This window comes from Tenrec ecaudatus, chromosome 2 (assembly GCF_050624435.1).
Source record: "Tenrec ecaudatus isolate mTenEca1 chromosome 2, mTenEca1.hap1, whole genome shotgun sequence".
NCBI lineage: Eukaryota > Metazoa > Chordata > Mammalia > Afrosoricida > Tenrecidae > Tenrec > Tenrec ecaudatus.
In genome coordinates this window covers 30,795,308-30,809,072 of record NC_134531.1, presented here as the reverse complement: position 1 = coordinate 30,809,072, position 13,765 = coordinate 30,795,308, and the positions used below count along the sequence as shown (strand labels likewise).

General features: G+C 51.3%; 1 protein-coding gene across 1 annotated transcript in view; it reads right to left on the bottom strand.

The window, feature by feature from the left end:
- PDZD2 (PDZ domain containing 2) overlaps positions 1 to 13,765 on the bottom strand; it is a 258,471-nt gene that overhangs the window by 44,180 nt on the left and 200,526 nt on the right. The window contains exons 7-11 of the mRNA XM_075542642.1: positions 9,863 to 10,008; positions 6,020 to 6,139; positions 5,200 to 5,314; positions 1,005 to 1,078; positions 673 to 898 (exon numbers count right to left, since the gene is read on the bottom strand). Of these exons, the coding sequence (XP_075398757.1) occupies positions 673 to 898; positions 1,005 to 1,078; positions 5,200 to 5,314; positions 6,020 to 6,139; positions 9,863 to 10,008 (681 nt within the window). The remainder of the gene's footprint in view (positions 1 to 672; positions 899 to 1,004; positions 1,079 to 5,199; positions 5,315 to 6,019; positions 6,140 to 9,862; positions 10,009 to 13,765) is intronic.

The window sequence follows — 13,765 nt, the reverse complement described above, 5'->3', positions numbered from 1 at the left end:
ACCGCTGGGCCAGAGGGTCACTACGGACTGTGAAATAGCCCCGCTGGTCTGTTATCTGACCAAGCCTCCTCCAATCTTTTTTCAGAATCAGGCAGCATCTATGTAAACGGATTACTATTTTGGATACATAACCTTAGGCCTTTATTTTATCTTCTGACCAACCAATCCCTTTGATTGTTACTGATAATGTTTCTACCGAAGGTGGGAAAGAAAGGGAAACATAATTGAAAATCAGTAGCACTTGGTGACCACTTGTGACGTTTAGGCCCTGAGGTTAAACAATATTCTCAATGTCTTTTTGCATCCAAAAGACACCTATAATCTTTCATTATTAAAAAATCCCCGTATGCCTTAGAATGAACTAGGCAGTCATTTGTTTTGCTTCCAAACACAAGTCCCCGCTGCCCTGTGATTCATTAGGGAAGGGGGTGGGGGACACGGATTTAAAGGAGCAGTGTGCTACTGGAGCTCCCTGACAATTGTACAGTGACTCACACCCCTACTGTGGGACTCACCATCCACTTAGGGAGGAGCATGTGTTCTTGGGAAGCGAGGCTCAAAAGGAACAATTCATTAAAAAATGATTTAAAGAAAATCAACCTAAGAACTGTTTAAAAGTTGTTAATCAAGAAAAAGCAGCAGTGAAAGGGAGGCTACAGTGGCGGTGGTCACCTTTGTTGAGGGTGACTTCCATGACAATCCTGTCCTTGGGCCCCGGGGTCTTCCGGCCCAGGGAGGCGGAACTGCTCTCCTCCGAGCCGGCTGCTGAGGGTCCCACGCTGGCGCTCAAGTTTGGGGAGCTGGACCTGCTCATGTGGGTGGGTGTGGAGCACGGCGTGAGGCTGGGGCTCAGCAGCTTGGTGCGTACCGTCAGGACAAACAGCCCACTTCGGATTTGCTGAGGAAACAAGGGCAAAGTAGGGCTAACACATTCAGGCCAAAGAGAAAAAAAAAATCTCCAAACTGAAGCCAGCATCAAGTAGATCCATAAGAAAAGCTGTTACCTTAAAGGTATGAATGGCCTCTTGAAACGTCAGGCCCTTTATTGGTATTCCATTCACGTCTAAGATCTCATCCCCTAGTGGCCAAAGACAGGAGTTACATTAGTACCAAGCCCTGGTGGTGTAGGGGTTGTGCACTGGGCTGCTAACTGCGGAGGTCAACAGTTTGAAACCACCACTCCTCAGGAGAAAGATGAGGCTTTCTACTCCTGTAAAATAGATCTATTTCCCCATCCTCATATATAAATATATCTGCATATGGACCACCCCTCCTCTCCAACAAGGGCTGTTCTACCCTGTCCCATGAGTCGCAATTGACTTGCAGCAATTAGTTTGGTTGAGTTTAAACTCTGGTTGGCAGGTGTGTTACCCATTGGGCCACTGACCACTAGGTTGGTGGGTCAAACCCAACAGCTGCTCCAAGGGAACAAAATGAGGATTTCTGCTCCCCTAAAGATTTACAACCTCAGAAACCCACAGGGGCTCCGAGTCGGAATTGACTCGCTGTATATTGGCTGTGTCAGTCATAACATGTGATCCCATCTGGTTCCTGATTTACTACTCTGCAAGCTAACCCTGGCTGCGCACGCCCGCCCACCCTCATTAGCTACGTTCCTGGGAGGGCCACGAGATGGAACAGGTAATTTCAACGTGCATGCTTCCGCAGCAGCTCTGCATTTTTAACTTTAATGAAAACAGTGACGAGAACCATCAAGATGACTTCCTCTGGCGGTGCTGCGAGTTAGGCACTGGGCCGCTAACTACAAGGTTGGAAGTTCAAACTCACTCCTTGCTTTGTGGGAGGAAAACAAGGCTGCCTGCTGCTGTGAACTTACGGTCTCAGAAACGCTATATAACATCACCAGGAGTCAGAATAGGTGCCCATGGTGGTGTACCGCGTTACACGCTGGGCTGCTAACCACCAGCTCAGCAGTTTGAAACCACTAGCTGCTCCGAGGGAGAAAGACAAGGCTCTCTGCTCTCATACAGAGTGACAGTCTCAGAAACCCACAGGGGCAGTTCTACCCTGTTCTACTGGGTCGCTCTGAATCAGCCTCGGCTTCATGGCAGCAAGAAATGAGCCAGCAACTGGGCTCCAAGGCTGTCTTCATCGCCACTGGTTAGGAGTGTAAGCCCAGGCGATGAAGCATGAACACACACACCATTTGAGAAGCCACTCCTCTATTTGCAGAAATACAAGCTGCCGGGCCTGGCCAGGCCCTGTGGGGCACAGACAAAAGACCTACTGAGAGAGGACTGAGGAAGGGCAGCCCCACCTCCAAAGTACAGCCCTGCCTCCACCGAAGGCATCCCTGGAGGGAGGACTCACGGGAGGAGGCCTGGTGTGGCATGAGGGGGGTAAGCGATCAGCTGCTAAGGGAAATGTCTGCAGTTCGAACCGCTGAGCTGCTTCTTGAGAGAAAAGACCTGTTCCTGTAAGGTTACACCCTCAGAAGCTGGGCTTTACGGTGAATCACCTGAAACTGGTCATCCCTGGGTGGGATGGTGTCAAGGGGGCACTGGTGGTGAAGTGTTTGGCAGCTAACCACAAGGTTGGTTGTTCGAACCCCTCCGCTGCCCCATGGGAAAGCAAAGATGTGGCAGGCAGCCTGCATACAGACACACCGAGCTGCAGGCGAGGGGCCCCGTGGGCAGTTCTGCTCTGCCCTGTCGGTCGCTATGCGTTGGAATCGGTGAGCTGGCTCCAGGCCTGGCTTGGCTTTGCACTGGTGTACATGCCTGGCGGCCGTTCGAAACCATCCAGAGGCACCCTCCTTCATGGCATGCACCTTCTCCTTCACTAGTCCCTAGGGAGCTAGGAAAATACGGAAGGGGGTGGGGGTCTCTGCTTAAAAATCACCTGGCATCATCCACTACACAACTAGCTGAGAGGGTTTGTGGTCTGCTTGCTTCCACGCGGGGGGAGGAGCAGAAGCCTCAAACGATGGCTCATGTTCCTGAAGTGGACACAAGATTTAGACCGATCGTTCAACGGGCTGAAAGTCTACTCCAACAAGTTACATAGCTCAGCAAGGAACTCGTCCGAGGGGCAGTGCGGGGAATCGAGCACAGGGGGCCCTTTCCCCTGGTTTGGCTGCATTCCACCAGCGGGGCAGACTGGGTTCCCGTCAAGGGACACTGGCAGTTCTGTGACGAAAGTGCTCCGCTCGGACTGTGCACTGTCCGTCCTGAAGGAAGACATGAACACCCACTGGCAGGTCCCCCTGATGGGGAGGCAGCTCAGCCTGGACCCACCCGGTCGTTTCCATGTGGCTTCCCACCACCCTCTCTGCCTGAGCAGGACATCATGCTTGGTCAAGTGGAGGGGCGGCAAAAAGGGCAAGGCGCTCAAGGAGATGGACTGGCACGCGGCAGCAACCACGGGCACAGGAAGCATGGTGAGGACGGCACAGGGCTGGGCAGGGCTTCGTTCTGTTGTGCAGAGGGTTGGTCTGGGCCGGAACTGACTCCAAGGCACCTGACAAGAACCACTCCGCTAGAAGCTGGGGAGCAGGCGCTCACTCTTCTCAGTTTAAAGACAGCTTCACACAACGGCAGCTATTTTTTGGGGATTGGACAAGGTTCCGCGTGAGCCACAGGGCTCTCAATGGCTGGTTTTTGGACACTGGCCACTAGGCCTTCCTTCCTAGTCTGTCTTAGTCTGGAAGCTCCTCTGGGACCTGCTCAGCGTCTTAGCAGCACACCGGCCTCCGCTGACAAATGGGTGGGGGCTGTGGCTGACGTGCATGCATTGCCTGGGAATGGGACCCAGCCATCAATGCCTCGTCACAGACATACAAATACACACAGCGTCTCTATGAAAATCCCTGAAATGGTAATATAGTCTGACATGTCATCATATGCAGGTCTGTCTGGCTTAGGATTATGACTAAGAAAGAGTCTCTTTATTAAGAGCAGCTGCTGTGTCCACCAGGTGCCCAAGTGGCACTGTGGGTTAGGCGCTGGGCTGCTAACCTCAAGGTTGGTGGGGGAGTTGCCAAGCACCAGGTCAGCAGTTCAAAATCACCAGCTGCTCCATGGGAGACTATTCATGGTTCCCATGAAAATTTACAGCCTCAAAACCCTTGTAGAAGATCACTGGGAGTCAGAATTGACTCGGGTAACAATGGGTTTAGCTTTCAGGTTTACTGTGTCTATACCCCAAATCAAACTCAATGTCATTGCATCGATTCTGACTGACACTGACCCTAAAGGACAGAGTAGAGTGACCCCAGTGTGTTTCTGAGGCTGTCGATCTTTGTGGGAGCTGAAAGCCTCATCTTTCTCCTGTGGACCGGCCGGCGATTTTGGTCCGATAACCAATTCATAATCCACTATGCCACCAGGCTTTGCCTATTCATGAAGGAAATTTGATGTATTTGAATTTTATTTACCAAGTAAAGTGATAAGCTCAAGAAGGGAGACAGAGTTCTGACCAGAGTTCATAGTGGGAAGGTGGGAGAACTTGGCCTTCAGGAACCTGAGCTTAAATTTCACTTCGGCTATTTATTGGGAGTGTGGCAAATTACTAAGGGCGGACCTTTCCCAGTTTTGGTTTTCTCATTTGTAAAGAAAGCACTCAGCCCAACATGCCTACTTGACAGGCTTGTAATGAGATTAATGAAATACATTAGCCAAATATGTGGAAATGTCTTACACATGTTAAAAACACTAGGAAAGATAAGGCCCATTTCAAATACTTAATGTCGTGGTTACAACTGGGTTCCTCGAGATTGCTTTAATTTGCACTGGTGTGGCCAAATGGTAGGTGGTCAGGAGAATGCCTAAGAGGTTCATGTACGTGCCAAACTACATGGTGGTTGAGTTCAACAGCAAGTTATGAACTGTTTATTACTACACATCTACTCTGCCTCCATTGCAGTCCTGAGGCAAGAATAGATTTCAACGCTAAGGAAATTTCAATGCAAGGAATAGGACCATGAACCAAGAGGGCCACAGCCATTTAAAGAGCCCAATAACCAGAGCAGACGCAATGAGTCACCCAGGTAGGTAGAAAGCTTCCAAGTTTACGATCGAGGTAACTGAAGCTCAGGGTATAGCAATTGTCCAAGGTCAGGATGTAGTAAGTGTTGGGATTTGCCCAGGTCCACTGGACTCCCATGCTCAGGGCTTTGGCTGGTACCTGCAAGGAGGGCTAGTCTCAGTCCCCGAGGACCCCCAAGAGGCATTCCCCTACCTTCTTTAAGTCTTCCATCCTCGGCAGCTGATCCATTCGGGAAAATGGTCTTGACGAAAATCCCCATCTGCCCGCGAATGCAGTCTCGACCTCCAGCAATGCTAAAGCCCAGGCCCTGCACCCCGAAGCGATGGAGTACAGAGTGAAATGGCAGCACGGACCAGGCACCCGCTCCAGCATGGACGCCCTTCCCCATTTCCCTCCCTGGATCTCTGGGCACCGCCACAGCCACGCCCTGAGCGGCTTTGGTCTGAACGGAAGAGCTTGCTGATGTTCGACGACCTGTGGCCTCCTGCAATGGCAAGTCCACGAGGGTCCCTCCAGCCCTCTGCGGGCCAGTGCCCACTGCGAGCATGCTCATTTGCCTCGTGCTGGTATTTCCAACTTGGAATACCAAAATGGATTTTTAAAGATTTTTGTAACATTCCGTTTATGACCATGGCAGTGCCATCAAATCCATAGAAAAGGGTAACTGGGGGGAGGGGTGTTTCCCTGACACCGCGGGTTCGGAATTCTTCCAGAAGGTAAAAGCTGGAGGCATTCATGCCACCCTCGGGTGGGCTAAGGGACCCCGGCAGCCTGCACTGGGGACTTCTCACACCGGAAGGACAAGGAGCACGTGACCATCACACAGTCTGAAGCCACAGAAAAGGGCAACCAGGAAATGTCCTCAGATCCATGCAAGCCTATGTTAATCCAGTCCTCTCTAATCCCCCCCCCCCCACTGAGGCTGTACACACCACCACCATCAAAAGTAACCATTCATTTGTGAGACTCCACCCTCACTTGCCGGGCATCGTCGCCTGCACGAAGACCTCACCTTGCCTTTCTGCTTGTACAGCCCAATGATGGAGATGACCGACGGCCGGATGAGCCTCCATGGGGATTCCACCTGAGTCGTGCTCAGGGAGCGGGTTGATTTCTTCATGATGTGGTATTCCTGAAAGGCAGCAGGTGGCAAGTCAGGGCCTCACCTCTCCCGCTCTGGTCCCTGGCGTGGGAACATACTCAGCCATTGACACCCAGTCGTCTTGGGTGTTGGACAGTCATTTCCCTCTGCTCGACCTTATCCAGTGGTGTCAAGGCTTATGGTCAATAAAACTGGAGGAATAAAATCAAGACCCACACACCAACCCACCTGCCAGAGAGACCCTAGAAGACCGAGCAGAACTGCTGCCGAAGGTGTTCAAGACAGTCGATCTTCCCAGGAGGAGACAGCTCTACTCGACACTGTCACACCTTCTTCCTCGACTGCCCTCAGGGGCCCCCCTATTTGCCTTCTAGAAAGGAGGCACTGGGTGCAAGAGGCCTTAGAGACATAGCATGACCTGCAGTTGAGTTCTGCCCTTGGATGCCACCACCTCCCATCCCCAAGGTTAAGATCATGGCTAGAGAGGATCACCACTTCCAGTTTTCTATCCCTCCCCGAAAAACTCGGTCAGCCCTTGTTTCTCCTAGAGCCGAAACCACAAAGCCAGCCCGCTGTTATTCCACGGGCCACAGCCCACTGAGACATGGCACCAGCTTCAACCCTCACCCTTCACATTTGGAAGAAACAATATTTTCCCATAAGCCACAAGCCCCCTTGCTGGCCCTCGGTGGATCAAATCTCCATCCCCTTTTCCTGTGCACCACCCACAACATCCAAGTGGGTGAGCAGGGAGCATCGTTTAGAAGGTAAAAGAGGGATTACGTGAATCTCTTGCTAAAGCACTTCTGTTGCTGGCTCCTCACTATTGTTCTCAGCCTAATCGGTTCTGCAATGAAGAAGCTATTCCAGCACAAGCAAAACAAACAAAATCAATTCAGATTTAACATCAGCGCAGCAATCTCACAAACCCATACTTTTATTCTCAATGCCTGTATTCTACATCCAAAGGTCGAAAGGAGCGATCTGCCAGCGATGTGCTTGTGTTCCTGGCAGCTTAGGGCAATTCTATCTTGCAGTTTTATGAAACGTCTGCCAGCAATATTGGCCTCCCAGACTCTGACTCATTAAAAGAATGATGTGGGCTTGGCGAGGTTATCTCCTTGGAAGACAACCTCCATCGACAGGTAAGACGTATCCCACGGGGGTCTCCATCTTGGAACGCAGGGGCGTATGCTTGGGCGTAGGAAGGGATTCTTTCTCTGCACCCCAATCTCCACCCACACCTCACTCCATTTCCCTTAGGGGGAACCACTGAGACCCAGAGGAAGCATGCTTCCCTCCTGTCGTGAGTTTCAAGTTGCCTTGAACTTTCTAGACCTGTGCTGGTGCTCATGACAGCCACTAGCCTCCTGTGGGGACCTGAGCGTAAATGACAGATGAAGCGCAATCTTCACTCGCACTAGCCAGTTTTTAAGCGTTCCACAGACACATGTGGCTAGCGACTCCCATATTGGACTGGGACATCCTGAACATCCTCCCTCGTTACGGCAGAGTCCCCTGGGAGGTTGGGGCAGGGGGGCAAACAGTAGCCGCTGACTACAAGGTTGGAGGCTTGATTCCACTCAGGTGTGCCTTGGAAGAAAGTCCTGGAAACCTCTTTCCAACAGTTGGCACCGAGAGCCTCAGGAGCACAGTACTACCGCACCACATATGGGCCAACATGACCCACAGTCGACTCAATGGCCAGCGGTAAAGCACACAATACTACTCAGCGGACAGAGAGAGAACGAAGACAAAGGGAAAGGTGACTTACGGGAAAGAAAATAAGGGAGGAAACAAGAACACCAGAGAGTCAAGGGATCCTCTGAAGAGGGAAATTCAGTTTTACGAAAAATGTGTTTTAGGTCAGTAGTTCGAGACCACCAGCCAGTCTGCAGGAGTGAGATGAGGCTCACTACTCCCATAAAGTTACACGGGGCAAGTGCTGTCCTGCCCTTTAACGGTGCTGTGGGGTCCCACTTGCCAGCAGACCCGACCGCGGTGCGTTTTTGTTTTTTGAGTGCTTCTTGGCTCTGGAGGGCTGCTGAGAATGGCTGGCCCCGGCTGCAGCGATGGTCAGGTTCCCCAGTGGCTTGACTGAGAAATCACTACCGGACTTCCACACGGCGAGGGCAGCACTGCCCCACCCCGCCCCCACCACCCGAACAACTTCTGCACGACAGCATGGCTCTCCCACCACCTTCTCATCTCCACCGGCTCTGGGGTTTCAGTGGCTCAGTCAGGCCGCAGGCCTGTGTGGTCAGAGGTCTGAATGAGCTGTAACCGCGTCCCGAGCAAATCCCTCCGCTGTCCCGTTTCTCGGTGCCCGCTCTGCCCCTCCACTGAGCGGCTTCATCAGTCAACTGGGCCTGGGAACCCTGCACCTAGGGGTTAGGTGAAGTGTGTCAGGCAGGCACTGACACTTCTCCGTGACACGTGACCAGCCATGCTCACGCACCTCTCTTCTTTACAGATGTTCTGACATCCTCTGGGGTGGAATGCGGAACCTGAGAGCCAGTTGTCTTATCTATAAAATAGGAGCCCTGGTGGCATAATGGATTATGTAATGAGCTGAGAATTGCAAAGTCAGCAGTTCAAAACTATCAACCGCTTTGTGGGAAAAAAGACAGCTTTCTATTCCTGTCCAGTTAGGCTTTTGGAAACTCATGGGGGTGGTGACACGCTGTCCTATAGTGCTGCTAGGGGCTGGCATCGACTTGGTGGCATGGAGTTGGGGTTTGGTGGTTTAGTGGCTTACATACGGGGCTGCTAACGGCAAGGCCAGCAGTTCAAATTCACTAGCTGCTCTGTGGCAGAAAGATGAGGCTTTTTACCCCCATTAAGAGTTACAGTTTTAGAAAACCACAAGGGCAGTTCTACCCTGTCCTACAGTCAATCTGGGCTGGAATGAACGCAATGGCAGTGAAAATCGATAAAGCAGTCCCACACACCTGGCCCAAGACCTTTCAAACTCTACAGACGGTGAGCCGCCCGGCGTTGGGGTCCCGCCGTCACCACACCTTCCTCTCGGTCTCTGCTTCATTCCAGGGCACGGCACCAAGTGCCAATGGCTCCTCATTAGCCCTCTGGCCCGAGCGTGCCAGGACTCAGAGAACATCCCATAAACTCCCCCGACACAGAGCCCGCTTCTATCCCAGTGAAGAGACTGTTTACCCAGGTCCTCCTGGTTGGAGGACGGCGTCATTGAGGAGCAGCCCAGTGCAGCGTGGGGGAGCCCAGAGCTCCGAGGGGCAGGGATGCCAACACAACAGCCCCTTCCCCACTCTGCAGTCTCGGGGGACCTGGGCATCACGGTGTCGCAGGTGTGGCACTGGCACACACACTCTCCCACATTCACCCACACAGCTGTCATACTGATCTATGACAGTCCCATTACAGAAACGGTGGTGGCTCCGCCTTTAAGATGCCACTGTCTCCTGGCAATTGAGTGCAACGTTCAGGAAGGGGTCACGATGCCCGGGTCCCTCTGTTAGTTTCAGGTATCAGGCTGGTTTTCAGGCAGCCTTTCTGGATAGGTGTCTTTTTCTAGCCCATCGATCTCAGAGCTTCCTAACCCCAAACGGTTCTGGTTCCCATCAATGGGCCGCTCTTCAGAACAGGGAAATGTTCCGAAGAAGCTCTTGCTGGTTTTTGAGGGGAATGAAAACCAAAGGCTTAGAGACCCACGGGCTAGAAACATGTTCCTCTCCACCCACTAAGCAAGTGTGTCTCTGAGAGGCCCTGGGTACCGACCTGTGCGGCTCCTGAGGAGTCCAGGAGTTGGGGAAGAGAGTGCTTCCGGCCATCGCGGGAGACCTCCAGGATCCTGATCCGGGGGTCTCCATTTCTCACCATCAGCTCGTTATATTCTTCAACAGATTCTAGACGGTGCACACCCCCTTGAAAACAGAAAGTACACACATACACAGCTTTGTAAAAGACAAAGTCATAAAAGCATGCATCCACCGGCATAGAGTAGTTGCATTTATACCTGCATCCGGGTTGCACTTTGGGCTGTTTGAAGCCATCAGCCACTCCACAGGAGAAAGATGAGGCTTTCTACTCCTATAAAGAGTTAGTGCCGGCATTGGGCCTCTACACAAGTACTCCCTCAATGCAAGAACACTTTGTTCTATTAACCTGGCATTCCATGATGCTCACCTTCCCGACACGATCGCTGAAGACAGAGTGAGTGCATAAGTAAATGTGGTGAAGAAAGCTGATGGTGCCCGGCTATCAAAAGATATAGCATCTGGGGTCTTAAAGGCTTGAAGATAAACAAGCGGCCATCTATCTCAGAAGCAACAAAGCCCACATGGAAGAAACACATCAACCTGTGTGATCATGAGGTATTGAAAGGATCAGGTATCAGGAATCAACGAACAAAAAAATCATTTCATAGTGAATGAGGGGGGGAGTGCAGAATGGAGACCCAAATCCCATCTGTAGGCAACTGGACATCCCCTTACAGAAGGGTTGTGGGGAGGAGATGAGCCAGTCAGGGTGCAGTATAGCAATGATGAAGCATACAACTTTCCTCTAGTTCAGTGGTTCTCAACCTTCCTAATACCGTGACCCTTTAATACAGTTCATGTTGTGGTGACCCCAAACAATAAAATTATTTTGTTGCTACTTCATAGCTGTAATTTTGCTACTGTTATGAATCATAATGTGTTTTCCGATGGTCTTCGGCGACCCCTGTGAAAGGGTAGTTTGACACCCCCCCAAAGGGGTCGCGACCCACAGGTTGTGAGCTGCTGCTCTATTTCTTTAATGTTTCCTCCCCTCCACTACCATGATCCCAAGTCTACCTTACAAATCCGGCGAGACCAGAGGATGCACACTGGTACAGATAAGAGCTGGAAACACAGGGAATCCAGGACAGATAAACCCCTCAGGACCAATAATGAGAGTAGCAATACCAGGAGGTTAAGGGGAAGGTGGGGGAGAAGGGGAACTGATCACAATGATTTGTATACAACCCCTTACCTGGGGAACATACAACAGAAAAGTGAGTGATGGGAGACATCGAATAGTATAAGACATTAAAAAATAATTTATAAATTATCAAGGCTTCATGAGGGAGGGTGCATGGGGGAGAGGCAAAAAATAATGAGCTGATACCAAGGGCTCAAGTAGAAAGAAAATGCTTTGAGAATGATGGCGGCAACAAACGTGCAAATGTGCTTGACACAATGGATGTAAGTATGGATTGTGGTAAGAGTTGTACGAGCTCCCAATAAAATCATTTAAAAAACAAACAAAATATATGAGAATGAACAGGAGAGTCAACAAATGTACTAAACAAATGAATATAAAAAAAAAAAAAGAGGTAGTCTTGGAAACCCACAGGGCCAGTTCTCCCATCCTGTAAGGTTGCTATGAGTCAGCATTCACTCGATAAATCGAGTTTTGCTGATGTTGGTTTCCAGGTGTTCTGTAGACCTGGAACACAGCATACTCATGACCCTGAGCTCACCTGATTGTGTGCTGAGCCATTCATGGCAGGGGCCAAAGGAATGGACGCTTACCGAAGTGGCCAGGCTGCATGAGGGGCAATGCGTATGTTGGCGCCAAGTAAGATGCAGTTGTGGTTGATACTGCAATCAACAACAGAGAGGGCACTGTAGGTGAATGCTTTTTGAAGGAGGGACAAATATCCCTGAGTGGGTGATATAGTTCCGTGGTAGATGTCCTTTAGTTATAAGAATGCCTTTTACATAGAAATGGCGTGATAAACAGACTTTTTGGCAAAGTATAACTGACCTACAGCAACGCGCACAAACCCTCGGGACCCATGGAGTTCAACAGACCTTCACATAGTGAACGCTCAAATAACCAACACCCAGACATAAACCAGAACAACCCAGAACCAAGCCACCTGGGTGCCACAAATCACCCGACCCAAGGGTAACCGCCATCCTGATTTCTAACGTCACGTGTAATTTTGGGGTGCTTTCAAACTTTGTATGAATGAACCCCTATCATCTGTACTTCTTTGGGTCTGCCTTTCTGGGCCTTAGCACTTATGTTTATGAGATTCAGTCAGTAGTTTATTCTTTCTCGTTTGTGTATTATTATTTCATTGTGTAAACACACCATTGTATAAACATAAAAAACTCATACTCACTGCCATCAAGTGGATTCTGACTCACAGAAAAGAGCTGCTCCCCTGGGGTTCCAAGACTGTACCCCATCTGTCTCCCGTGGAGCAGCTGGTGGTTTCAAACTGCTAACCTTGAGGTAAGCAGTCCCACGCATAGCTACTATGCGAACAGGGGTCCTGTTGTATAACCCTACCACCACGCATTGTTTCATCTCTTATTTATGTAGCCCTATTTATTGGTCCCTATTCTGCCTGACCCAGGCTGGCATGAGAACAACAGGTAAGGGCTACCTTCATGGTGGTTCTCAGCCTCCAGGGGAAGTCAGGTAAGGCACAGGGGCCTCACACAGACACCGGGAAAAGGATGGGCTAGGAAAGGCTTCTGGGAGGTGTTGGCTTTGGATTTGATCAGGCTCCACTCACCTTGCAAGGGCATGTCTGCCTGGTTCTGTCCACAGGACAGAGGCTGATGGGAAATCCTACATTAAGTACCAGTTAACTGGCAAGCACCATGTGATGGTACCCACACATTTCTTCAAGGTGCTGACTCTGGAGGCAGGAGCAAGGCCAAGTGTGCTCCGACCCTACGTGGTTCTGAATGCACCTGTGGATGAGGCCATCACACGGAGTACTTCCGGGTACCCACTATGAGCAGCGAGCGGGCCTCAGAGCTGCTCATGCCAAGCAATCTGGCATGGGTGAGGCTGCCTCAAGGCCCTCGCTGCTGGCAGATCTGAGGGCGGCAGCCCATGAGGCTATGGGCTTATGGGGCTGCTTGTACTAAACATGGCTGATTCAGGGAGTTGAGGAGGGCCTCCTTGGTGTGGACAGTACGGTTACCCTACACAGGACACTGGGCTAAATCCCCTCCAGATGTGGGGGGCGGGTGCGGTCTGCATACAATCGGCTTCTAGTTTCCGGAGGCCCCCAAAGACCATGAGCTTGTGCTGCGAGCTTCATGAAGGCCACAAGGGAGCCTCGCTCTGATGTCCCAGTGGCTTGGTTAGGTCAGACGCCTCCCTGAAGAGGGCCTGAGTAACACAGCCCTGAGGCAAGCGGCCAGCCGGGCCGGGTGGCCACGTAGACACTAGCTTTGGTAAGAGGGTCCTGCAACAGCTGATTCCCAAAAGGTCTTGCTTCCTGGGAACTGCTTCTGGTACAGTCACGTGGTCATTCAAAGTCCAGGCTCGACGATCCTATCAACCGTCACCTCCTCCTTTGTGCCGCACGAAGGAGCTGTGGCCTGGCCTGGTGGATCTAGCTCAATGCCCCTTAGAACTGGGGTTCCTCATCCGGCTGCTTGTGATGAGAGCTTCAGCAGCCCTGCCACGCGTAGGTTCTTGTGCTTGGGGATGAGGTCCTCGCTCAGGCACCGTGGGCACTTCAGGCTCTGCAGGGTGCAGGCCAGCTATATATATGCCTGCCTGCCGCTTCTTGACGTCCGTGAATGCTCCTTTTCACGGACTGGGCAAGCTGGTTCTGTTTGTCAAACATCATTCTCTCATCCACACAGTAGCTGGTGCAGGCTCTGCCTGGCTAGCCAGGTAGGT